The sequence below is a fragment of the Camarhynchus parvulus genome, chromosome 1A, assembly GCF_901933205.1.
Source record: "Camarhynchus parvulus chromosome 1A, STF_HiC, whole genome shotgun sequence".
NCBI classification, from domain to species: domain Eukaryota; kingdom Metazoa; phylum Chordata; class Aves; order Passeriformes; family Thraupidae; genus Camarhynchus; species Camarhynchus parvulus.
The window spans coordinates 35,187,848-35,215,283 of NC_044586.1; the positions used below are offsets into that span (position 1 = coordinate 35,187,848).

Here is a 27,436-nt window from a genome sequence, read left to right on the forward strand (position 1 = left end):
AGTAGTTTACCTTTGGAAAAAATTGTGTACATTGCTTTTTTATTTCAGAATGCTGTTGATAAAGGATGAGTCTGTCTTGAAACATTTATTGCAACAACAGGCCAAGAAGAGAGAGAACGTTCGAATTGCTGAAAATAAAATTAACAAACTGGCTGAACAGCTACAAGCAACAGAGAAGATCTTGAATGCTAACAAGGCATTTCTCAAGAGGCTTCAGGAACATGTAATTGGCACTCTGAAATGCTTGTTTCCTAGAGTTGGAAATCTTGAAATGGGATGCCTGATTTTTTGAGACAGTAGACTTTTCTTTGCATTACTTACTAATTCCCATCTAATTATATTGTATCTCCTTAATTCCATGTAATTATATTTTATTATGTGGTCATATCTGTAAATTTGCATCTTGCTGTAGTATGTTGTTTTTATTTTTATTTTTTCAGATACATAAAGTTCAACAACGAGTTACAGTAAAAAAAGCTCTGGCATTAAAATATGGAGAAGAACTTGCTCGAGCAAAAGCAGTAGCAAGTAAGGAAATTGGGAAACGAAAGCTAGAGCAGGATCATCTTGGTGTAAGTCAGCATGCTTTTAAACCAAACTACTTGGAAAAGAGTATCAATTTTGATTAACAAAGTAAAATGGAATTTCAGGATAACATTTCAGAAACAATGTAGGGAATATTCCTATTGGTTTTGTTAATTTTTGAGAATTCAAAAAGAAGGCATTAATGATTTGAGAAAGAAAACTTTTCAAAACCTACATTTCAATGCTAGCGGAGTGGCATTCATAGATAAGTAAGAGGAGCTGTATGGCTGTGAAAAAAGAAAATTCTGTCTGTAGACATCAACGATTGTGTTAAACTATCAAGCTAAGTAGCTGCAGAGTGGATCTGATACTGTTTTGAAAAACAAAATATATAAAAAAAAGATTAAAATAGTTTTCTAAATTTTAGTCCTCCTATTCCCAACATCACTGTATGTACTTGTTTTATAGCTCAACTTTTAATTTGGCCAGAACTTCTTTTGAAGCCCTCTCTTCCCTGTACATGATAGAGGGGAATTTTTATTGCAAAATCTGCAAATCTGCCACTTGAATTGTGGCTAACCTTTGTTGTTTTTCTGCTGTTTGTTGAAATCTTCAGGCAAGAGTTTAAAATACATTTTTATAAACTCTGAATTAAATATTTTGGCTATGTTTTTACTTCCTGTCAATAGATCAGTAGATGAGAAAATTGAAATAAAGAGGGTTTTTTTTCTTTTTAGCCAAGCAAAATGTTGAAATTGGATACCTCCCCTGCATCAAGTCCAAAAAAGCCTTCCGCAGAATTGATTGCACTAGAGAAAAAACGACTGCAGCAGCTAGAATATGAATATGCTCTAAAGATTCAGAAGTTGAAGGAGGCCCGTGCACTTCAAACCAAGGAACAATCAAATACTACACCTCATGTAGAAGAGGAGTCTGAATTTGTGTTACCTCAGCCATCTCTTCATGATCTTACACAGGACAAATTGACTTTGGACAGTGAAGAAAATTACTTTGATGATGAAGTTTTGTCTAATTCAAACAGAGAACGAAGGAGATCTTTCAGAGAATCGAATTCTTTTACTAAGCCAAATCTTAAACACATGGACACTCCAAAACAAGAAACTATAAACAAACTTTCTAAAAAGGCTTCCGAGGAGCCCGAGCTGTTCCTTGGGTTGAATATTGATGAACTGAAAAAACTTTATGCTAAAGCTGACAGCTTGAAAGAACTGCTAATGAAAAGTACTGCCTTTATTGTGCCTAAGGAAGATCTCTTGTGTGGTCAGGTAAATGTTTTACAATTAAATGTGAAGCTTGTTATTAGGTGGTATTGCAACTGCTGTATATCTGTTTATCTGTTTCCTAGGAAATTTCAGTGGACGTGGATTTTTTTACGTCACAAAGTAAACAAGCTGAAGTGAAACCATTTCCGTTTGGACCGTATCGCAGTCCTCTTCTGCTATTTAAATCCTACAGGTATGAAGCCTGTAGCAGCTCTTTGACTTACGCTTATGTGTTCTTGTTCATATGGTCTTCAGTGCTCTTCCTTGATACCCAGGCGTGTACAGAAAGACAAGTCCTTTGTGAGAAACTCGACTATCCCTAAACAATATTGCCTGGTTTAGGAAATATAATTATTTTATTCAGTTTTTTTTTCTGCTATGCACATGTCCCTTGGTTTTGTGCAATACGCTGCTTTTACATTGTATTGCACATTGTTTGATACAACTAAACTAAAAACATGGCTAAGTGTTTGAAAACAGGATTTTTATATCTAGTGTAATGCAATGTAAATCCAAGAAGCATATTTCAGTTATGCAGTCTTTGAACTTGGCTAGGATTTACATAATCTGAGTCAAAATTGGCTCAGTCATCTATTTTTGGATTCCTCCTCAGTGGAAAGAGGCATAATCACAGTGATTCATCTTGACTTGACAGTAATATCTGCAAGTGTAATCAATTTGGCACATCTGTCTTTTGCCTAAAGAGAACTTTGTTCCTACCTGTCAAATTTTAAGCAACAAAACTTGAATTTAAACTGGAGAAGTTGTGTCCTACCATGTGCTTCAGCTTTTTTATTGCTATGGACCTAAGCAGTAGAAGATGGAGGAAACCATCTTTACAGGAGTATTCATTTTAACTTGTAGGTTATGATGTCAATTCCTGAAGGAGCTAGAAATGCCTAAATTGATGTAGTCCAAACTTCAGCTAAAGATTTAAAAGAAGTGTTAGTCTGCTAGACTAAGACTGGTTTTGTTTATGTGTTCTGAGGCTGAAATGTTTTTCTTTCTTACTGTTTCTTCAAGTTAGTCTTTAACAGTTATCTTTACACTTCTATTTGATGTTGGTCTTAATGCTGATTAGAGCATGAGATTTTCTATTAACTACTGAAATGCACTTTCAATAGTTTGCTTTCCATACTGGGTTTTTATTCCACTCCTGTTTTCATATTAATGAAGTTCTGCGCCTAAAGGAGATGAGAATGATAGAGGAAAACTTAATTAGGTTGAGAAGTATTCCATTGTTCCCTTCCTCTTGCTCTTGTTTCTACCTTGTTCTTAGCCTGTAGGTTAATGATACTTTTGGTTAGTAGCAGGGATTTGGAAATAATGAGATTTAATACGAGTGATTTTTTTAGAAAATGATTCTTTTTTTTTAGAAATTACTTTTTTTAGAAAATGAATGTCTTGTCTTGTGTACTTTATGACCATAATTTGCTGTTTCATTTTAGGTTTAGCCCTTATTTCCGTACCAAGGAGAAGCTGTACCTCAGTTCAATAACGTATAGCAATATGATTGAGCCAAAACAGTGTTTCTGCCGCTTTGATTTAACAGGCACGTGTAATGATGATGACTGTCAGTGGTAAGTTCTTCTTTATTTTCGTGGCTTAAACTAAACCTCTCTTCTAGATGTCTGAGTCTGAAAGAAGTACATTTTTCTTTTCTGTGAAAGATCTGGATGTGTGGTCCTATGCACAAGTTCTAGACAAGGTTATTTTTAATACTCTATTACAGATATTAGTTGGAAGAAAAACCCCTTTCAACTAAGCCATGAAGAAAGAGGAGGCTCTTTAGATGTAAATTTAGAAAAATTGTATGGCCCGATAGAGAATATCTAACATTTTTCTAGTAATTCAAATGGATCTGGTTATATACAGCTTCAACATGACTTCAACTCATAGAACCTCACATAGTGGTTGAAACTGTTAAGCTCCCTTGATTTGAAAAGTGTATACCAAATGATTGATTAAGTGAAAAAGCAATAATATTGTAGTGTAATTCTAGTTTCCTGGAAAAGTACTAGCTAAGTTTGTTTCTTTAAAGGCTGATGTTAAATTGTATTAAAATAACTTGTTTACCAATCTTGTGCAGTATATTTAAAAGTGGATATGAATTGGCTAGGAATGTACTCAATATGGAAACCTAACTACTGGTAAAGTAGGAGTGAACTTTATTCTGGATCAGCTTTTAGTTGCTGTCATCAGACCATTGTTTGACTCTTTAAGATATAAAGTGATATCTAATTCTTATTATTACGTTATTTGAACTGGGAAGTTCTAAATACTGTGCTGTAGGCTTAAGTTTAGAAAAAGACTAGAAAGAAAAGTTTAGAAAAGTTAAATGTAGAAATACATTTAACCAATTTTTATTTAACCAACTTTCAAAGCAAACAGTACTTTTTCTGTGGGTATTGTTTTCTTTATGCCTCACCCAAGTGTGTACTAAAACTTTCTTAATAATTTGTTGCTATGATAAATGTATTAATTGCTTATTTATTTGTTTTAGGCAGCACATGAAAGATTGCACTCTTAGCCGTAAGCAGCTCTTTCAGGATATTCTGTCTTACAATTTAGAACTGATTGGCTGTTCAGAAAAAAGCACTGATGAGGAAATCAGCGCTGCCACAGGTTGAGTCTTTTGTTCTCTTTTGTATCTAAAAATTATTTTCTGAAGGGAATGAGTTTCATTGAAAGCTCTAGGTGCAAGAACTTTGATGTGAAGCTGTATATAAGATACAGCTATATGAAGATTCTTCAGTTGTCCATTTCAGTCCTTTGTAGTTGGTAGTTACATTGGTGTCTTACAGAAAGAAAAGAATCACTGGTCTAAGGAACATTTCATTCAAAAAAAGTATTGCTGGGATTCAGGGCGTTGGGGAGCAGTGAGCATGGAATCTTTACCTCTCTCCTTCCTCGGTTCTTTCTGTAACTACTGGACTGACCTGTTTCAGTGGAGCTGGAATTTTATAACAATGCCTTTGCCATATAGGCAAGTTGTCAAACAGAACTTGCTTATTTTTCATTTTTTTGTGCTAGTGTGTTAAATTACCGTGCCTCTTAAAGCAGTCATATTTCATAAATTTATCATAGATTGGGTTAAATTGCTGTTAAGTTACTTAATTGTTTAATCTAGATGCTTACCTAAGCTGCACATATTCTTGTTTCAGAAAAATATGTTGAAAAACTTTTTGGTATAAACCGAGATCGTATGTCAGTAGATCAGATGGCTGTTCTTCTAGCCAGCAATGTCAATGAGAGTAAAAGTCACAGTAAGTAGCTTGTTGGATTAAATACAATATATATAAATGGGTAAAAACTATGTAAGTGCCTTGATGATTTTGTAAACCAAGAATATATTTTAATATAATTTATTTATCTCAGTATTATAAATTCTGACTACGGTAACAAAGTCTGCAGAGTTTAAGGCAATAATACAATAGTTTTGGAGTTCCCTTTGTAGAATTTATGCACTTAAGTGGAATAATTTTAAAGTAAGTAGTATTGAAATTTATGCACTTCTGTCGAACTCACGGAATCTTTTTATCTAAAATCCTTATTAGGAAAAATACTTTACTCTTGAATACAGAAAAGTGAAAGAATTTTTACTGCTTTGTTTACAGCACCTCCACATACAACTTGGAAAGAGAAAAGGAAGTGGAGGCCAAAGTACTGGAGAAAACCTCTGTTAGACAGTAGCAGCAGTGAAGAGGAACAGTTTGGACCTATTAAATATGGTAATCTGGATGTGTGGCACCCTTTAAATGAGTACTAGAGGAAAAAACCCACCCACCTACCCACCTCTTTCTAACACTTGATTTTTAAAGGGTTTTTTGAGAAAACCAGTGCTTTTAATAGTTTTCTTTACTTTATACTTCCTGTATGCAGACTTTATTTTGCATAGATTTTTGGGTAAAGGTTGACCTACACTTGTAATTCTATTAGATTTTTTTTAATGTGACTGGAAGTTAGGGTGGAATATCTAATTACCTGTTCTTAAAAGGAGCATAAGGAACTGTTTCCCTAAAACGTTTCAGCATTGCCCATATACCATTAGGATTTTAAAAAAGTTTTATTTTGCTTCAGCAGCCCTGCTTTCTCCTTCCCCCTCCCCCTGAACTTTAAATAGTAAAATGTGAGTGTTCAGTTACCTTCCATTTGTACAGAATTTGTATTTGGTGTGAGATCAGGAGTTAAAAAAAGCTGTGGTTAAGCAAGCATTTCAAACTTGGAAGCTGCTAGAGCATCAGTAACCTGATAGCATTTCACATGTGACTCTTGCAGGTAGGAGCTTCAGGATTTGTTAGCAAATCTCTAAAAAGGATTTTTTGAGGCTCAGAATTGAGATTAGATTTTTCTTTGTCAAATATGTTCAGTTCCTGATGCTGCCTGATGAACTGCCTTAGTTGGTGTCTGTTGATCAAGGCAGCCTTTACTGCTAATTCTTTCATTCCTTCACATTTGGAATATAACCAGGTCTCTAGAGACAATACAGTTTGAAGAGTGCTGAGATAATGCTATTTAGTTGTGATCAATGGATATACTTGAAATATGTAAATGCCACCTCTTGTGAGAGTTACTGGTCACTACTGTTTTAAAAAAGAAATTTTCTTTTTAAAAAAATTGTGTGTTATTTACAGCCCATCCCACAGAACATAAAAAAAGAGTTCCAGTGCTTGATACTGTGGTGACTCCAGATGATGTCCGGTATTTTACAAGTGAGACTGATGACATTTCCAACTTGGAAGCGAGTGTCCAAGAAAACCCCTGTGATGTACAGCTTTGGATTAAACTTGCATATAAATACTTGAATCAAAATGAAGGGTATGTCTGTTACATTTGAGACGTTGCTACTTTTGCCCTTGCTGCTATGATCAAGTTTCCTATTTGATGTGAAAGAACTTTCTTCAACAATACCACAAAAAATGCATTACTTTAAGCAGGTTAAAAAATAGATTATATTTAGTACATTATATGAGTAATAAATTACACTGATGGTTTATCTTTGGGTAGGTTCTTTTTCAGAATGGAAGCTGATGGAAAGTAGTGGGGGAGAAGTAATTGTTCATGTTTGAAAAGTGCTCTGTGTTAAGATTACAGTGGAATGTTGTACTTCCAGCAGTAAAAGTGGGCCAGCGAACTCAAATCATTCTCCCCTATGGACTGAATGGTTGGAATAATTTTTGAAATTACTTTCATCAGCCATCTTTCTTACAAGGACAGTTTTGATAGTTGGTTTTATGCCTGTAGAAATCATCCAGTTGAGGACTTGGTTTCTTATTTTGTGGTATTTTTTTAAAATTTCAGTTTCCTGAGTTTTTCTAACTTCTCTTCCTTAAAATTATGCTGCAGGATGCCATGTTTCTATTGACAATCAAATCATTTGGATAGGAATTCTGTCATGATGGTTTCATCCATTATGGTGATTGACTTCAATTTTAATAGTGAGGTGCAGTTGAGCAACGGTAGCAGGAAGCAAGGGGAATGGAGAGGAGCAGCTCTGCTTTAAAAGCCTTGTTTAAACTGTGGATAGTGGGAAATTAGGAAAAAATCAGTTTAACTGTATCAGTAGGTGCCTGAACAATAGAAAGGGTAGAACTGGGAAGGCCAATAATTAAAATATTACTGGCAAGTAGCAGCGTGAGAAGAGCATGCCTTCTAAATGTAAGTGTACTTGGGAAACAATCAAGAAAAGAAGAGAGAAACCCTAGTGGAAGATATGGATCCTTTTCTTAAAACAGCCACCTCTCCCACTCCTACTTCCTCAGTACTCTGAAGAAACTTGTCTGCTCTAGTAGGTGAAAGTAGTGGGATTGGGAAAGCTTCAGACTTTTGCATGGTTAACTGTGTTAGGGGTTTTTTTTGAGACTTGTGTATTTCTTCTCATAAATGTCCATGCAAAATAATTTCTAAAGATGTTTTCAGAATAAGTGTGACCTCAGAAGCATTCCGTGGTCTTATGGAAGATGTATTTATGAATTAAAGCTTGTCTCTGTGGCTTGCAGTATAGTCAGTTATTGCAGCTAATTTTATATTACTTGGTGGGTATCATCTCATGACTTTTTTTATTTCAAAAATAAAATTTCAATTTTTTCCATGTCTTAGAGATAGAACCTGTATGATATGCTGAAATAAAGGCTTACATATAATGACTGTAGAAAGTAAATTAAATATTTAACAAAAATATAACTTGCTTTTACTACACCTCTGAAGTATCTACTTAAGTTCTTAAGCCTATATGATGTAAATGCCTTTATATCCTTGCAGCTTGAGAACTTTGCTTAGAGATCAATCTAAGCAATTTTCAGTTGATTTGGACTCTTCTATTTGAATTTGCAATCTTCATAGCATACTTATTTCTGTGCGCTATAACAATTTTACCTCCTAACTGCTGAAACTTGAAAACTTGCTGAAGCTTTGAAACTTTGATAGTAAGGGACAACATGTAAGAAAAGATAACTGTGTGTGACTTCCATTCTAATTAAAAGCATGCATTTTCATATTTGATACTGTGGAAGTCACAATACCAACACAGCTGATGTGAGTCCTTTATCAATATTTAATTTTTACAGCTCATCATCTGAGTGTTTAGATTCTACCTTAAATGTTTTGGCTCGAGCCCTGGAGAGCAACAAAGAAAATCCTGAAATCTGGTGTCATTACCTCAGACTTTTCTCAAAAAGAGGAACCAAGGAGGAGATACAGGAAATGTGTGAAACAGCAGTGGAATATGCTCCCTCTTATCAAATTTGGTGGACAGTAAGTAAAAATTCCAAAGTATATTTTAAACATTCCTCTAAGTGTGTGTTTTCTACTCTATAAAGTCAGCGGGCGTGACAGGGAAAGTGTCAAATGAAAAGCACTGTTTTTGAAAACTCAAAAGTTGAAAATGAAACTATTCAGGTTCTTGCAGGTTATTTGTAGAAATCACGAGTTTTCCTCTGGTAATAAAAGTTATTTAAAATCAATATGTTAACTTGATTACAAAACATGGATGTTCTTGTACTATTTCAAGTGGTATCTTTTGAGGTTTAATATGAAAATTCGATGTGATAAGATAGCACAAGGCATTATTTGAAGTTCGTGATCTGTGTGATTTTTAAACCTTAACCTAGAAGCTTTACTTGTATTCTGGTTGTTGTTACTATTTATTTCTTTCTAGTTTTTGAATTTGGAGAATTCCTTTGATGGAAAAGACTATGTATGTGGGAGGATGCTACAGTTCCTAATGGAAGTGACAGGAGGAGGAGAAAATCCAAATCTTGTGTCCTTTCAGTTGCTGGAGACTCTCCTCTACAGGGTTCATTTAAGCCTGTTTACAGGAAGACATCAGAATGCTCTTGTTCTGCTGCAGGTAACTTCCAAGTTACCGCCCCAGGAGTGTTTTCACCTTTTTAATGAGTGTGACTGTGGTAGTTTGAACTTTAGTGGAACTGTGCCTTCCTTTGGGAGAATCTCTTCAACAAGTAGAGGCTTCTGCTTTGAGCTATGATGCCATTTTAAAAGCGGGGTATAGCTTTGAGGGTTTTGTTGCCTACTTTTTTTTGTTCATGTAGCTAGTAGCCTAGACTATTAGGTCTCAAAATAATTCCCCAAAAAGTAAAGATACTTTATTTTTTGGTTTCTTGTAAACCATAGATCAGGTTTTTGCAGTGAAAGGTCTGAGAGTATTGCCTCAGGTATTCAAAATTGCTACAGAAATTATCAAACCATTAGTTCTTGGGAAAGAACATAGTAGTTACCTAACAGTATTGCCCTACTCTAAAATCTGGAGACTGTTAGATTAGATTTTATTGCTCCTGTCAACTCTGAAGTCATTGAGTTATCTCAGGCCAGAACTATGACTGTAGAAGTAATTTAGGTGACTGTTAACTCTTGTGTTGATGATAAAAGTGGTGGCTGAGGGTGAAAAATGGACACCACCCTCTCCCGAATTGGGAGCTCTGTCCTTTCAGTTGCAGGTTGTTTCATTCCTGCCAGTAGGTGCCACCTGTTGCTTGCTGCTGTCTGTCACTGCCCTCAGAGTTTGAGAACCTCAGGCTTTTGTCTGGCTCCAGTTGGAATGAGAAAGCACAATGCTGTGCTGGCTTTCCCCAAATGTACTGAGAAATGTAAATCTGAATGCATAAAAAGAGCAGGGCTCTGGAGAAAAAACTATTTGTGTGAAATCAACATGGAAATCCAGGGAAAATTACACTGGTTGGTTACCCTCACCTTTCTTCAAAGCATCGTCACAAAGTCAAACTTTTTTTTTTCCAAATTAATCTGAAATGTGTATTCAAAAGAATGGCTTGGCAAGAGATTATTTAATTGTATTTCAGAGAGAATAATTTTGAAGTAACTGCTACTTCAGTGTAAATAGCAGTGTGTATTGGAAAACTTGAAAGCAAATTTTTTCAAGTATTTTGTGGACTTATTTTTCAAGTATTAAGTGAAATGCTTTTGAAACACCAGTTTTCACCAACTTGTGTTCTGCTGAATTTTGCATAAATTTGCAAGTATATTCATTCTGTTGAAAAATATGTTCTTTGATCATACTGTGTTTGTCCAGAAAATGTTGACATGTTGCTAGTCATGAGGTTCTGTTGTGTTTTAGAAAGAAATTGTGTTTAGACTTTATTTAATTGCATGCCCTAATTATTTTATTTAGTATCTGCTAGACTAACTGGACTATTCTATCTTTGCATATGACTAGTAGAAAAATTTCAAGTAGTATCCTTGTTCTCAGTGAGGTTTCCAAAACATTTTTAAAACATGTCTAGAGATGGTGGACTTTAATAGTTGAAACTTAGTAGTTTTATAACAAGAATTCAATAAAAAAACCCCAAGCCAAACAAACAACCCCAAATGCACAAGACCTAGTAGGATATAGCAAGTTGAATCCAGGTTGTAGGTGAGTTGTATCTAGGGCTACTGTATTACTTCTTATGGAACTGGAAGCAATAGGAGAATAAAACAGGAAAGTGGAATGAACACATGTTCGGAGATGTGTGTTTTCAAAGTGTCTATTCACTTTTTGCAATAGCAATCTTCTGTGGTTTTTCTTGAACCTTTTACTACAAACTGTGCATAATTTGAATAACCATGCATTCACATAAGCTGAATATGATTCTGATTTACATAAAGAATTAGTTCCTGTCTGCTCTCTGGAAAAGTTTTGAGAATATTAAAACCTACTCTTCCTGTTTTCTTTTCCTGTTCTTAAATCTTAGACTCTTTGGCTGAAATGTAATGTATTTCTTTCAACCTTTACAGAATGCTTTAAAATCAGCAAATGAAAAGATGATATCAGAACACCTTACTGCGAGTGACCGTTGCTTGGCTTGGCTGGCTTACGTACATCTAATTGAATTTGGTGTTCTCCCAGTCAAGTTGTATGATCCAGCCAATGTCAGTCCTTCAAGGATTGTGCACAAAGAGCCATTTTTAATACCATGGCAGACAGTTCAAGATGTGAAGACTGATCCTGATACACTTCTAGCTATATTTGAAGGTAAGATTAAGGTGATAAATACTTAATACATTCTTCACATGTTGTAATTCAAAAGTATTATTCAACTTCAGAATTTCAAGTCAGTGTTGATGACTATGTTAAGCCATTCAGTTAATCCAGTGAGCATTGCATTTTGATTTAACCGTAATAGTGAGGAAAATGCACGTTCTTGTGTGCTTAACCAACACTCTTGAGTTTTTCATCTGTAGTTTCAGCTCAGCTTTATCTTGGTAGAATATGATAGTTCAGAGAAAAAGATCAGTCAGTGGCTTGTGATTGTATGACATTGCTAGTTTTCTTGGGCTTATGCAAGCATAAAACCAAAGTTCAGCTGTCATTCTTTCTTACCCTTTTTCCCCTCAGGTAGGATATGTGTATTGGGAAGTTACTTTCCTGGAATATTAGTGTATTTCCTTAAGAGACAGAACAATGCATTTGTTTATCTTAATTCACAGTTCAGGTAAATTGAATAATTTGTTTAAAATGAAAAATAGAAGAAATTGAGTTCTTAGCTTATGGTAGTGCTGCCAGAGGTAGACTTCATAGTAGCAGACAAATACTGTTATATAGTATTTCTAAATGTCAGTATTTAGTGGTTAGCCAGCAGCAGTATGAAGTTGCAACTGAGAATATCTATGCTGCTGTTGGTAATGCAGTGTTGAAATACTCCAGGATTAATGCAGTAGCCCAGGTGTGTGAGTGAAGGCAGTCTAGCTGTGGTAATGGGGTGTTCATTGTTGGATGACTTTTTGTTATGCTGAGGAGAAAAAGAATATCCTGCCTTAGCTTTCGCCTCAATAGCTTTCAGCAGCTACGCTGAAAATCTTGGAATGTGATTTTAAATCTAGGGATATACTGCTGTCTGTAACATTGCTTTAATGTTTCATTGGTAGGATGGTTCCTATTTTTAAAAGGACTAGGAGATGAAACTGAAAGCTTTGTCTTTGCACTGTGGTGATAAGTAATGAGAGCTTTTCCAAAGATGATCATGTATTTCTAAGAATTTGCAAAAAAAGCACTCTCAGAAATCTCTTCTTACACTTATGTATTTTCCTTATGTTCCAGGAAACATTTTATTATGTTAAGGCTTCACGTAACTTTGACACAGTTTCAGGTGTAAAGGCTTTGTTTTTTACTTTTGTTTTGTAGATGCAGTCAAAACATGTACTGATGAAAGCCTTGAGGCTGACAAAAGAGTAGTTACCTGCTTTCCTCTCTATAGGAACATGATAGCTTTGCTGAAACTTCTTGAAAGGTAAGTTGTTTCAAGACATTCTTAACTGGAGTACTCGACTTTTTTTTTTTTTTTTTTTGTTAAACTTAACTTTTACTGTTTTTTTAAGGTGGGAGTCTGCTGCAGAACTTTGTAAGTCTTTATTGGAGCTCTGCCCTAACAACTGTCAGCTCTTGGAGAGTTTGGCCACCTTGTATTTGCAGATGAAGCAGAGTGAAAATGCCCACAAGGTGTGGATGGGAGCTTTTGAGAAGAATCCTCAGAATGCAGAAATTTTTTATCGGTTGTGTAAATTTCTTGTTTCACAGGTAATACTCCGCTTCAAAACTTACTCACTGGTCTGCTAGCTCTGCAAAGTTTAGGCTTAGTGTGTTTAAAAATCTTAAAAAATTGATTCAACTTAGTGGTATTTTTGTAATGTCTAGTATGCCTTCCTATAAATAGGAAAACTATAATTGGCAAGACAAGTGACATGATAAAATATAATCTTAGCAATTACATAAAACCATAGATTTATAATTGGTGTTGTTCTAATTCAGTATTAGTAATATTGTTAAGCAAGAATTACAGAAAGTAAAAGCACACTCTGTAATATTTTTTCAGCTTCTTTCTACTGCTGACAGCCCCATTTAAACTTCATTTGTGAGATAATGAAGACAATGGAGCATTGCAGAGATAAACACACCACTTGTAATTTATTTTGCTTATATTAGTCTTATCATATTCAGGTTGATGTTTGCTTCTATTAGTATCATCATATTCAGGTTGATGTTTGATTTTTTTTTCATTTAAAAAAAACCCCAAACAACAAAAAAGGAAAGGTCAAGCAGTATTCTTCCACTGTTGCAAGATTTCGTGGCAGCTTTCTTTGAGAATACATGCCAAGAGCATGGTCCCATGGATCTTTTAAGGTACGTTTAGAATAATATTTTAATTTAAATTTTGGAAACATTGGCATTTTCTTGAATTGCATGGTTATCTAGAACTTCTAAACTCTTGTTTTTTAGCATGGCATGTTTTGCCAAAACTTCAGTGAATAGTGATTTGGCATAAGGTTTACACTTGTTTTTGCATAGGCACTAATTTGTAGAACCATGAATATCTAAAAATAAAACAGCAAAAATGTTGAGGGTCTGGATTTGGGTAATGAAAATCAATCATATATATACCAAAGTTGGTTTTGGTTTTTTTTCCCCCCTAAAGCTAGGTGTCTAAAATTACATATCTAAAATAACACTGTTTAGGCACTTGAGAAAGACCTCCATCAAGAGGTCCAGCATGTTATTAATTAGATTATTGTTGAGAAGATACAAGTTTCATATGTAGCCTGATGATTTTCCCCTGGAATTTAGCACCTAGTTGAAAGACAGAAGTTTTGAAATCTGCACGTTCCCTATGATGCCTGTGAAGGTCTTCAAAGCAAAAGTTTTCCATACTAAAGCTTACTCAGATGAGCTTTTGAAATGTTTTTATCTATAAGTTAGGTGTCAGATTTTTTTCTTGCTTACATTTGTTTAGTACTTGATGCATTTTATGAAGGAAGAGGAGAGTCTGTCATATAAGGCAACATTTAACTTTGTATATAATGAAAGAGTGAATGCTTTCTTTATTAATTATTTCTATATTTCTGTGAAATACTTTCTGTACAGATTTTATCTGGGTAGAATTAAACTGAAATCTAGGAGAAGTGCATTTTTTTAGTATTTTTCATGAACTATAACATTCATAACTGAATGTTACACCTACATAGGATTCTTCCACGTAGAAGGCTATTCTTGTTTACTACTACTTTTTTCTCTTGTAGATATCTCTTGAATTTTCCAATGCCAATTGAATTTACATCACCTCTCTATAAAGAACATCTTACAGATGATGTTGTTAACCAGCAAATCCCATATCTGTGGCAGATCTACTGGTGAGATTTTCCCAGGAATTTCTGAGAAACAGCTATTGTGTCTGAGTAAAATTACATTTTCAAAAGCAGAGTATTCATTACTTGCCTAAGGGTGTATCACTTTGGATTCTCTGAATAAATGATTGGCCAGTCCTTAGAGAACATTCTGGCCTGCTGCACAATGGAGATAATTTTATGAAACTGAGTTGCATGTCAGCTTAAATTTTCCACTTGAGAAATCTTTCAGAAATTCTGATCTATAGGAATGGTAATAGATGTGTTCATCTCAAAATGGTTTTTGCTTGTTTTACTTCTGGTTTAGGTTGCTGCTACTAGTAGTGTTTTTCTTTCTCTTGGTTTTCAGTTGTCTCTCTTTTATTTTACAATAGCTTTACTTTATAAAAGTTTCCATTCTGCTTAGTCCTGATCTCCCCAGTTCCTTGACTCATTGTTTTAGCTGTTCATGGAGAAGCTCCACAGCAAAGTAATGCAGGAGAGTGACCTATTCCTCCACGAGAGGTTGTAAAGGAGCATGTCTTTGTCATGTATACACAATCTTTTTTCTTTTGTTTTTCTATTTCTTCCATCATTCCTTTTGATAGCAGCAGTATACAGGATTGCCAGAGACCACATTATTAGCTGTCTGTAACTTACACCACTTACTTAACTGTGGTTACTGAGGTGCTGACTTACACTATTTAAGTTTACCATTTCATGGTCTGGGTTTGTCAGTCTTCACAAGTAGCTATTTGGCTTTTCAGATAAGTAAAAGGGCAAGGATGATATTGCTTCGCATACTGAGCGAAAATCCTCAGAACTTCAACACTATTGCTTATTGTTTGTAATTGGTGGACAACTTATAGGTAAAATGTATAGTTTTCAAGAAAATTTGATCAAAACCTTATTTAAAGGTTATCTTTATGGGATTTTTTTTTGCATTGTCTATTACTGTCAACTTAAATACTTCTTAATTTTGATTTTTAACAAAATATCTCTTGACAAGCTCAGTTTTGGGTTTGGCGCTCACACAGTAGAAGTGTTGTTACTAAGACACTTTAGGTCAGTATTTAGTCATAAACTATGCTGACTTAAGCTCAGATTCTCCTGTATTTTAGCACCTTCTTCTAGGAGGGAAAATAAATGTTCTTGAAATAAGTACCTAAATTAGTTTCAGAGCTAATAATTGAGTGTTTCTCATGCTGAGTTTTGCTGCAGTAAGTGTCTAGGTACCTGGGCCTGTGTATCTGTATTACCTTTCTTCAGGTATGGAGGACCAAAACCATAAAAGTTCACTTTTACCAACTAAAAATAGATTGAAATCTGCAAAGCCTTAAGGGTCTTGTAATGATGTTTTACTTCGAAAGATCATTTGTGTGTACCATGTGTGTGTGCTTGCAAACAAATGCATGCACACACTATTTTAGAAAGAGTAGCAAATAGGTGATTTAGTTAATAATTCCTGGGGAAACAGGAGTAGAATCACCCACAGATTCTGTAACTTTAGTCAGGAGGGCTGGGTAGCAAGGTCAGGCCTGTCTTTTTATATTTCTATGTACTCCTTCTTTATGAGGTTGTTAGATTTTCCCCCTCATTACTTACTGCAAGCCTTAATTTTTTTTTCATTCTTATGTTACACTTTGAAATACGGAGTTTTCATGTGTCTTGATCTAAGAATGTGTCTGCTCCTGTCTTTGATTAGGTCTTCTGTGTTGGTCTAACTGTATGTTTCTTTGAGAAACTGTTGAAGAAAATTAAGGGGGGTTTTTTTGATCTTTCTTGTCAGGTTTTTTTTTCCCTCTGACACAATCAGTATGTTTCTACCCCCGATCCTGGTAATACTTGTTTCAAAATACTAACTTTGTTGCCAGAGCCTGATAGTATTTCTCAAGTGGCTTTAATTGGACTTCAAAATGTATTGTTCTGGAGCTCTTGAAATGGAAACTCAAGACTTGTCTCCATATTCTGTAGCAATTAGAGCATTCCTATTAGTATTAGTAAAGGGTACTTTACAGGAGTAGAAGACAGTTTGTAATATTTATTTTTAAGGGTTGTATTTCAAACTTCATGGTTGTTTTATTATTCCTTGTTACCCACTTTTGAGACTTACCCATTTTAATAAATTCACTGATAAATTAGTCCATGATACAGTTAAGCTGAAAACACTGGTTTTTTTTGTTGCATCTGAGAATGGGAAATTCTTAATTGTGTCATTATTACACACAACAGTTTTTATCTTTTTATTATAAACAGTTTGTGCCAGTCTCTTCATGCAAGTGTTGGTGAAGCACTGGATGCTTATGAAGCAGCTCTGGGGGCAGTGATGCAGCAGGAAACTGTTCAGAACATTTGGTTGGAGTAAGTTCTTAAGGGAAGAAAGTTAATTAATCTCAACTATTAAATGAACACTACCAGAACCATCTTTTTTCTTTTTTTTTTCTTCCAGTTACCTTGTTTTTCTCAATAGCAAAGTTGTTGAATCCAGCAACAAAGTTCAAGAATTCAAGCTTTTTACTGATCTAGTGAACAGATGTCTGGTGACAGTCCCCACACAATATCCAATTCCATTTAGTACTGCTGATTATTGGACCAATTATGAGTTTCATAATAAGGTAAAAATGTGTCTGTGGACAGTTTTAGTTAAACAAAGTGGCTGATGACCTGTTAGCACGTACCTGTAATCTATTTGTTCAAGTCCAGCACCAGTATATGAACACTGAGAGCTAGAAAAAGGAGGAAGTGTCTGAGTGTAGTAGTGTTTTGAGCAGAAGAGTATCTAGCAGTGACCTTTTCAAATAAAGCTCCTGTAATGCAAAGATAAACTTTGACATGGTAATGAAAAAAGATCTTTTTCTAGAGAAAAGAGAAAATTGGTGAGGGAAGGAAGATATGGTTATACAAGAGGAGTCTGCAGATAGAAAGAGTTTTGATCATAGAGTTTATAACGGTTGAGAAACAGAAGAAATGAAGTAGGAGGAAAAAGTTGAGCACTTACACAGACAGAATAAAGCTTGCAGAAATCTTGGATCCCATTTTGCTACCAAGCAGTGCATTTTTCTTTATGTATTAAATGCAGGCTAGAAGGACTAAAATAGGTGGTGTTAGCAACTTGACACTAAATTCATATTATTCAAATTGATTTATGTGTTCTTGAGGGATAAGGTTTGAAGGTGGCAACTCATTTTAGTCATAGTGTTCATAGTTTGTCATACCTTTATTCTTAGCAGAATAAGTCTATAAAGTGGATTAATGTTTATAATTCAAATTCTGCAGGTAATTCTTTTTTATTTGAGCTGCATTCCAAAATCTCAGCATTCCAAAACCTTGGAACGGTTTTGTTCTACCATGCCTACTAATCCTGGACTTGCACTGAGGTATGTAAAAATACTTTCAATTAAGGCAGGTGATTAACATAACTATTGTTTTTTGTGCAAGACATGCATGATTTGCTTTCTACTACAGAAGTAAAACTATTCCTCTATTTTTGCATGTTGCTTGAGGCATATTGTGCCTTCTGACATCACCTCAATCTTAGATTTGACAATGTTCTCTTCTATCTACAGACAGGTTATAATTATACAGAAATTAACTCTGCATTGTACATGATGACTTCAAATGGTCAAAATTTCAAGTGGGTAGAGAAACATCAGATATATATTAAAATCTTGTTGTTACTTGGTGATCTATTACAAGTATAGTTCCAGAACAGATAAAAATGGATATACCAGTCTATAACAGTGCTAGCTTAAGGCTTAATTTGACATTTATTTAGCAATGATACATCATAATTTAAAGGAAATCTGGACCAGTTAGTGTAAGCATTACACTGGTTCTTAACAGTGTTTCAAAATGTGCTCTGCCAGGATGAGAGTCCATATTTTACTGTGTTCAGGTGCACTGAACACATGAATATTTGAGCAATATTGAGAAGTCCCAAAACACTGTTCATCATCAACAGTGACCCCAAAGAACTCAAAGCAAGGCTCACGTGTGGTTGTGGGCATGGGGAGAGTGTGACACACCTGCCTTTAGCACATGAAGTTGAAGGCTTCATTTTAAACCAAGTTGCGATTCTGTCTAGATGGAACTTGCAGCTCCCTTAGACAGTGTTGATACTGCATGAAATGGGTGAGCAGAACTGACTGAATATTATCCCTAGCCCCATTACTATAAAACCAATTTGTCTCTTTTCAAATGTGTAGTTACCTTGTGCATGCTAGAAGCGAATCCACTTATAATATGCCAAGATCATGTTTTCTCTCTGATTTCACACTTCTTAGTTATTCTCTGAAAGTCTGTCTTGTTTTGTTCTTAGGAAAATATCAAATTTGTATATGGTGGCTTGGGCTTTTTCCTACTTGTAACTTTTGACTCAGATTAGGTATAATGTATTTTGTGTAATGTGTTTCTGTCTTTGGATAGCTTTTCTATTCCAAGTGATTAGAGCACTGGTCCTTTCTCATGAATGCCTTTTACAGACTGCTTCTGCGATACTGGGAGGAGAGCAATGTTCAGATTCTGAAACTACAAGCCAAGATGTTTACATATAATATCCCAACTTGCCTGGCCATCTGGAAAATGTAATGCAACAGTCATACATCTGTTTTCATAGCTATTGCTTTTGTTTGTAAGGTTTACTTCACAAAGGTAAATCTGAAATGTCCTTCTAATTGGGCTTGTACTCGGAGGTTCATAAGCTTATTTTGAGAGTAACTTCGTTACAGCAGACAGAGGTACTGTCACTTCTTTAAAACGAGAAATGAAATTTCCCTCTTGGAGAAACTTGAGTGAATGGATATTATGCAGATAAATATGAATTATATGTTTACAAGTTGCCTTTTAAAATTCAACTATTGACTTCTGTCTCCCCCTCTCTACCCCTCCCCTTTATATATCACAATAGCAGTATTCTCCATTATCCAGTGATGCTGAACTGATCTTTTTCTTCAGTGTTTGTTCATAATGGGGAACCACTGAAATGTCTTGCTCATGTAAGGTTGTTTTTAAAAAATGGCTATTTTTCTATTTTCACAATAGATTAATCTCATTGGAAGTTAGTTTCTTGTCAAGGAATTAGTAATTCCATTCCACAGTCAGTATTCTGCCATTAATGGCATTTAAAATAATTCAAGAATAAATGTTTTTATATATTTCTTTTCCTCAGAGCCATTGCTGCCGAATGCTTTCTAATGGGACAAAGAGAAGTAAGTCAACACAGTGTACTAAAATGAGTAATTATGAAATTCTGTAAAAATTCTCATTCCTTGGCTTTATCCAAAGCAATGATAATCTTGTAAACCCAAGATTCCTAGTTAGTTGAAATACTCTTGTTTATACACACCAAAACGTGTGCCTCAGGTGTGAGAAATGTTTTTGACAAGTGAGGTAGAATGGATTATATAACGAGTGCATGCTCTTTCTGTGTATCTTCCCCATACTGGGAAGGCTGTATTCTTCTCCCATTTGTTTTGCTTTTTACCTGGAGGAGATTGTTGTATTTTAAGTTCTAGCAGAGGGAAGCAAGACTCATGCTGGAAGATGATAATGACTGTCTTTACAAGTGGACAAGAGAGCTGGAGAGAAACTTTTTGCAAGGGCATGTCATACTAGGGTGAGAGGGAATAGCTTCAAACTGAGAGATAGATTGGATAGATTAGAAAAAACAGCTTTATTTTGAAGTGGTGAGACACGAACAGGTTGCCCAGAGAAGTTGTAGATTGCTTTCAGGTTTCTAGGCCAGACTGTGTGGGGTTTTGAGCAACCTGATCTAGTTCAGTGGAAGATGTCTCTGCCTATGGCAGGGGGTTTGTTATCTAGATGATCTGTAAGATCCCTTCCAACCCGAACCATTCTTTGGTTCTGTGAAGTAGTTGGAAGGGTGGGGGTCTGCCAAACTAGTGTACGAAAAGAGTTTCCATGGTTCCTGACCACACACAAGAGTCCAGCTCCTTTTTTCCAATATAATAGGTTTACTTACTAGTACTTAGAGTAGGGAAATATCACTCTGTGTAGAAACTCAAAATGGGTTTTTTGGCACAGCAACTGCATCACTTTTCAAGTAGAATTACCTTCCTGGTATTGTTGCTGTCACCTTCAAAATACTCTTCCACCTGTGAAAAAATGCTGTGTATTTGAGGGTGGGGGCTGTCATGAGGCCCTGGATTTGTGATTCAACTCTTGTTTGTGGTATTTGAGCTACTTCTCTGCTGTATTTGGTTTTGTGTCATCTTAATAGTGACTTACTCTTAGCATCCTCCTTTTTTGTCAGTGGTCTTCTGAATCGATATTAAAGCTTTAACTTATCCATAGAGGGTAGCATGGCTGTTGTCAGACTCACATACTAAATGTTTTCTTTCCTTTTCTGTGGTCTCCTAGAATGTTTAAGAAGAACATCCCCTAAGCAGAATTACTTTGTTTGTTAGATCAAATAACTCAAAGTCAGGAGATATCAAAGGCTGGATTGCCTATTCAACCTTAATTCTGTCTCTGTGTTGATGGTTTGGTGTAATCTGTAATTAATCACAGATCCCTGCTTCAGTCATTGTATTAGATGGACTACATCTTAAAACACTGCCTGTAGTAAGGCTGGTGACTGAAAAGAGCTCTGATTTGTTTGGTTAGAAAAATATATGTCAAATGCATAAAAAGAGGGCCCTTAAAGAAAATGAACCAATTAAAATGAAGGCATATATGAAACACTGTAGCTGGATTACACCCAGAAGAAATCTTGTGGTTTTCTTCTGCAACCACCTCACTAATTATACTGTATATGGTAAAATCACTTAAGTAGTCACACACAGTGCAGTTGGGTTTTTGTGGGGGTTTTGGTCTGGGATGTAGTGAGCACTTAAAACTGTTTACACAAATCAGTGATTGTTCCAGATAACTGGATTTTCTAGTAAACAAGTAGGATCTTGGTTTAAAATTGAATTGTGGTTCAGATTCTGGATTTCCTGTTCCTGGAGAACCTGTCATTTATTTCCTTCAGAGGTCATGTAAAGGTTTGTTAAAAGAATATGAAAATGGGTACAAGTATTTAAAATGCCAACAAATACCTCCCCTAGTGACTCTGATTGAAGTTGGGACTTAAGATACCAGTAGTTGAAGGACACTTGAGTAAGTACTGGTATTAAATATTTCAGTCCTCTATTTTGAACCGTAAAATGGCAAAACCATTTTTTTTGAGAGTTGCAAAGACTCATACTGATTGTTGAAGCGTAGATAGATAGATGCTGAAGGAAAAAAAGCCCATGAAACAGTTATTTTCATTGCAGGATTGTGATGATATGCAATAAATAAGAGTTGAGACTACATATTGAGTGGTGAAAGAAATACTCAGTAAGCTGCTTCATTCCCTGAATGTGTTCCATCCTGTGCAATGAATGAGGCAAGAATCTTGTGAAGAAAAATAGCAGGTCCTCATGTAACTAATCATATTCATACAAGGGTCAGAATTAAGGTCAGATATAAATTTGCCTTTGCTTTTAGTACCAGTTTAATGCTTGACTTCAAAACTATTAAAAAAATTATTGCAAGAGATTTTTGTGCTTCAAATAATTCATTTTGAGTGCATGAAATTGTGCTGACTTTTAATACTTGCCTTTGTTTTACAGGTCCATCATTTATATCAGAGAGCCCTTCAGAAGTTACCTCTATGTGCAACACTGTGGAAAGATGTAATGTTTTCTCGTTATGATTAAGTTTGAGGTTTCATATAAATTCTCTGCATATCCCATATCCATAGATGTGGTGATGCTCAGGCTCTGGCTAAATCTTATATCTGCTTCCCCATCTCTTTCAGCAACTCTTGTTTGAAGCATCAGGAGGAGGTAAAACTGATAACCTGAGAAAACTAGTTTCCAAGTGCCAAGAGGTTGGAGTCAGCCTAGATGAGCTTTTAAATTTAAACACTTACAGAACAGAAAACAAGAATCTCTGAACGCTGGGTATGGTCAGCCATAAGTTCTATAAAATGCCAAAATCAGTTGAATGATTCTTCAGGCTGATCCATGCCCTAGGATCTGTGTAAGGCAGATGAGTATTGCTGAGCATATCAAGTCTCCAGTCTGCTTTCCTTGAACCTGGAAACAATTAACATGACCTTCCTCTGGAAACATGAACTCCCTGTCTGGCCTTGCTTCTGGGCCCTGCCAGATTCTCATAACGTCATCTACGTAAGTATAGTTAATCAAAATGACAGACTTTATTTTTTTACGTTTTCTTTTTATTTACTGTTTTCTTTGTTTTGCTGTTCCTGATTCACTTGACACTCTCGCTGATGCCTGAGAGATCTGTGTTTGGGATTAATTTACTGGGCTGTGTTTACAGTAAAAAGCAACTAGTCCATTTTGGGTTTTTTTCCTTTTTTAAACCTTTTTTGAGACTTTTTCATTACAGGATTTAAAACAAAAGCAGCCGCTCTTAAGGAAAGTGTAACTGCCGTGGCCACAAGTATGCTTCTTGCACTTGAAGGCTCTAAGAGGGTTGCTTACTGCCCTTTTCTGCATTGGACTCATGGCAGAGACTATTAAACTTGAAGATTAAAGAAACTTTTGCAAATGCCAGTGCATCAGAACCTAAGAGTGGTCAATTATGTGCAATTTTTTGTAAAGAAATTTTAATTTATAATAAAGTTTAACAGTTTAAAGAAAAAGAATATTTATCTGTTTTGTTTTGGTACTACTTTGCACTGTTACAGGTGGTTTTTACAGAGATTTTCAATACAAGCTGACCTTTAAAAAGAAGAAAATCTTTTGTTATTTTGATCAAGAGGTAAGCAAGTGTGGTTGAGCTGCCTATTGTGGATATAGAATAACTGTCCCCTTGGGGATTTTTCATCCCCTTGCCTCAGGTACACAGTTGTTTGTCCCATAAGAGCTATTCCTATCAACAATCCCACTTCAGTAAAGGAAAATGCATTTTATATTGTCCTTTTTGCCCTTAGTGAAATGAGGCCCACTTCCTGAAGTTGACACATGTACACTGTAGAGAGAGTCATATCAAAAGGTGGCTGTAGTACCTGTTGCATAGGTGTTTCATTAAGATGCCAGTAAATGAGTGGTCTTCATGGTAGAGAATGGGGCAAAGTAGTTTGACATATCATTTCCAGTAGCTTTCAAACCCCTTACTTTATCTGAAGCTAAACATGAAGCAGCTGTCTTAAAGGAGGAAAAAGTGGGAAATACTGGTTTTCATCCAGGGGAACAGAGAGTGTTTCTGCACCTTAAGTCCTTTTAAACAATTCATATTTAATTTTATCATTCGTGCTTAAGAATAAAACTTCAAGTACTCAGTTTAATGGCCAAGTTTTCCTACAGACTACACAACCAGTATTTGAAAACTGACTCAAACCTCTTCTTTACTGAAGTGGGGTGGTGTCCTGGTTTTTTTCACCCTTACATAGTGTGGCAAACTCCACACAAGTGCCGTATTCAGTCGTTCTACTGAAAACCCCCTTAAGTTTGATGAATGCTGTCTTACATAGATTAGCTAAATATTTTTTTGTAGTTTGTCTTTAAAATTTTCCCGATAAGTAGTTGATATTTTTCTGCAGCAGTGTTTTTTTAGTGGGATACCATTTTACCTATTCTACTGTTAAAAATGGAAAAGCTGTCAAGGGCTAGAGCACTTGCAATGCTGGCCTGTGTGATCCTTACCTTAGTCTCATATTGCACTTAGGGCTGTTACTTTGTGACCTTTCTTGCCTTGCTGTATAGCAACTTTAGAGCAGAAGACCTTTATAAAGGAGACATTAAACTTTACATTTTCATCAGGGATTAATCATAATACTCTGCTTTAACGGCTTCTCAACATACTTGGAGGTAGGGAAGGGGAAACTGAAAGCCCACAGTGTTCTGATTTCCATTGGCCTTGATCCATATTGTTCTGATTAAAATACTCAGGGTTGATGCATGTGGCCTTTGACCCAGTCTTGCTTGATGTATATGTAAAAGTGGCTGATCATAATAGGAGTTGTTAATTTAGAAACTGAAACGTATGAGTATGAAGAAGCTGTATGGACTTCAGAGCAGCACCAACATTTTTTTTTTAACCAAGAGAGAAGAAAAATGCACTGCTGGGTAATGTAGAAGTTCCAGGAAAGAGTTAGTGCTTCCACAGATCTGCACTTAGCATGGAATTGTCTCTAGGCTCTGAAATTCTAGTAAGAGGGCTTTCTGTTCCAGAAACTAGGGGATTTCTAGCTATCATTTGCAAAATTTAATTATTTACCAAGGGTATTAATTTAATCTACATACAAGTCTTTAAAATTAGTGATCTTTCCTAAGAACTTCGGTTCTACAAGCAATTTTTGATTACAGGCAATGGTGGTGAAGAATTATGAATAAAGGATAATTCTAGTCAATCAAGTGAACTACTAGTTGCTTAAGAGGAAAAATAAGGGGAAAGTGCAGTAAACTTGTTCCATAAAAAGTTATGCTGCTACTTCTTCTGTGCTCAGAACAACTACTTTATGAAGGGTGGTTTGATTATTTGGTATTTAGTTTAAATCTCTGTGGAAATAAAGTGTAGATCTTTAACAGTACTGGACCAAACTACTCCCACTACAGTATTTTTCATTTCCTGGCTCTTGCAAAGGCACATTAGTACGAGCAAAACATTCAGATGCATTTATTAGGAAGAATAAATGAAAATTAGTGTTGTTTTGTTTATCTTCATGTAGGTCTACATTGAATCTACTGATCTCATTTGGTGTTGGTTATTTTAGTGCTTGCTAGTTCCCTTGGGACAGCTGGTGCTCTTATATTCAGCTATGGCAAAGGCCGTTACCCCCTCCTGTACTCCATTGGGTAAAACATGGCCAGCAGGTCCAGGCAGGTGATCTTTCTCATCTGCACTGGCAAAGCCATTCCTGCAGCCATGCATCCTAGTTTGGCTTCCTAGTTCAAAAGACGTATGGAGTTACTGAAGAGAGCTACTGAGTGGCCACACAGATAAATAATGGATGAACATCCCACATATATGGAAAGGCTGCAAGAAGTGGGATTTTTCAGCCTGAAGAAATTTTGGGAAGAGCTTCTCAATGTGTACAAAAGGAGGATGTAATGAGCCAAGCTCTTAAGCTCTTAGTGGTGCCCAGTGGTAGAGCTAGAACCATTTGGCATAAACTGAAATATGGGAGGTTTTGGGTGAATGTCAAGAGACACTTTTTTAAATTGTGAAAGTGACTGAGCACTGTTGCAGGTGGCCAGAGAGGTAGTGGAAACATTAAAAAGCTGCCTGGATGTGGTTCTGGACAACTGGCTCTAGATATCCCTTCTTGAGTGGAGGTTTGGAGCAGGTGATTTCCAGGGAGCACTTCCAGCTTCAGTGATTTTGTGATGCTGTCACATTCCTGGTGTACATAAACCTGCGTGCTTTCACCACCTTTGTCTTATCAACCTCACCTTCCACCCTGGTTATCTCTATGCTCCTTTAGTCAAGGGCAGAAAGCACAGGGCCAAGCCAGTGGTGTTGGTCCTTTCTGACCATCTCTGGCTGAGGCACAGCTGTGAGTGTGTGATCTTTTGCACTTGTCTAACTTCATAAATACTTCTTGCCTTAGTATATACAGGAGCTGAAGAACTAGCTATGGGCTTCATAGTGTCTTTAATGTTTTTTTTGAGGTGTTCTCCCACTGGACCTTTTGTTTTATATAGTCAGTGCACTGATTGCAGTTATTGATTAAGAGAGTGCCTGGCTTTATTCTGGATGAAAGTTATATTTTAGGGTTTTTTAAAATTTATTTTGTGTAGATTTTTGTTAAGATGATTGTCAGAAATGGAAAAATGGATGGTTTAAATTGAGACAGCTATGGGAGGTGTGTTGATCTTGTGCAGCAGGTGGGACCTTGCCTCATCTCTGAGGGGAAGGTGTAGGAGAGGCTTGCTTTCAAAATCCTTCAGGCATATTCCTTGTGCACCTGTACTGCTACTGCTGTGCTCAATAACTACAACTCAAAGGGGTAGCTAGTTTTGCAGAGTGGCAATATCCCACCAAACATTAGAAATTCACATAATCTTCAGACCATGTGAAAAGCGCCTGTGAAAACTTCCACATCCTGCAGCTTCCCAGAAGAGCCCAGTACAGCCCAAACCCCCATACATTCACTGGTCTGTGCTGCTGTTCTGCATGTATGCTGTGTCCAGCTGGATGCTTGGATCCAATTTCACAGTATACCCAAGGTCAAAATTGTGTTGATCATGAAAGATAAGATGTTTTTCCTTGGCTCCCTTTCTCTTGGATTTTGCTATAAATGTTTTGTGAAATGAGTTTTTTTCTGCGAGGCTCCGGAGAGCTCACATTGAATTGTTAAGGTTGGAAAAGACCTGCAAAATCAAGTTCAACCTTTGCCCTCATACCAGCATGCCCACTAAACCAAATCACAAACTGCCAGGTCCACTCATTTGTTTTGAACATTTCCAGGGATGGTGACTCCACTGCTTCCCTGGGGAGCTTGAATCTCTCATTATGCTGGTCAGACCTTCACTAAGCCCTTTCCTCCTCAGGTAACTTCAGTTCACATCCCATTAAATGTCATTCAGAATTACAGCTGCATCTTACCTAGGGAGTCTAGACTCTGTCCTTACATGACCTGCCATTTCACCCGAGACAGGGAAGCATCCTAGCATTTTAAGGAGCAGTCAAAAAGGAGGTGAGAGCAGAAAAGGTTTGTTTTCCAGAACAGAGCAGGAGTGTCAGCTTATTCTTATCTGTAAGGTAGCTTTAGGTTTGCAAGGAGCTCAAGATCAAAATTTAGCTTAAAAGAGGATATAAACGTTAACTGCTGCTCTTTTATTACATGCAACTATTTGTTATTGTCCTACCAGAGTAGCAGATAATAAAGCAGAGTATGGCCTGTAACTGAAACTCAAACCTTGTAAAGCTGTTAGCAATGAATTACCTATGTGTCTGTTTGTTCTCTGTTAATGGGAGCATAAAATGCCACCATAAAGTTTGCACTGCTGCACCTGGGGTACTGGCAGCAGTGACTGTACAATGGCTCTGTAAAATGTTGA

General features: G+C 36.1%; 1 protein-coding gene across 2 annotated transcripts in view; it reads left to right on the forward strand.

Moving 5' to 3' along the window:
• ZFC3H1 (zinc finger C3H1-type containing) overlaps positions 1-23,073 on the forward strand; it is a 41,816-nt gene extending 18,743 nt beyond the window's left edge. For both annotated transcript variants that reach the window (XM_030959416.1, XM_030959417.1), the window contains exons 13-35: positions 49-223; positions 441-572; positions 1,263-1,811; positions 1,892-2,001; positions 3,257-3,388; positions 4,312-4,433; positions 4,973-5,074; positions 5,426-5,539; positions 6,443-6,626; positions 8,375-8,561; positions 8,965-9,156; positions 11,058-11,295; positions 12,445-12,550; positions 12,639-12,837; positions 13,346-13,440; positions 14,334-14,444; positions 16,674-16,778; positions 16,867-17,032; positions 17,694-17,794; positions 18,899-19,000; positions 19,585-19,624; positions 22,034-22,096; positions 22,222-23,073. In XM_030959416.1, coding sequence (XP_030815276.1) covers positions 49-223; positions 441-572; positions 1,263-1,811; positions 1,892-2,001; positions 3,257-3,388; positions 4,312-4,433; positions 4,973-5,074; positions 5,426-5,539; positions 6,443-6,626; positions 8,375-8,561; positions 8,965-9,156; positions 11,058-11,295; positions 12,445-12,550; positions 12,639-12,837; positions 13,346-13,440; positions 14,334-14,444; positions 16,674-16,778; positions 16,867-17,032; positions 17,694-17,794; positions 18,899-19,000; positions 19,585-19,624; positions 22,034-22,096; positions 22,222-22,359 — 3,463 coding nt within the window. In that variant the 3' untranslated portion in view covers positions 22,360-23,073. The remainder of the gene's footprint in view (positions 1-48; positions 224-440; positions 573-1,262; positions 1,812-1,891; positions 2,002-3,256; positions 3,389-4,311; positions 4,434-4,972; positions 5,075-5,425; positions 5,540-6,442; positions 6,627-8,374; positions 8,562-8,964; positions 9,157-11,057; positions 11,296-12,444; positions 12,551-12,638; positions 12,838-13,345; positions 13,441-14,333; positions 14,445-16,673; positions 16,779-16,866; positions 17,033-17,693; positions 17,795-18,898; positions 19,001-19,584; positions 19,625-22,033; positions 22,097-22,221) is intronic.
• Positions 23,074-27,436: the final 4,363 nt, after the last annotated feature.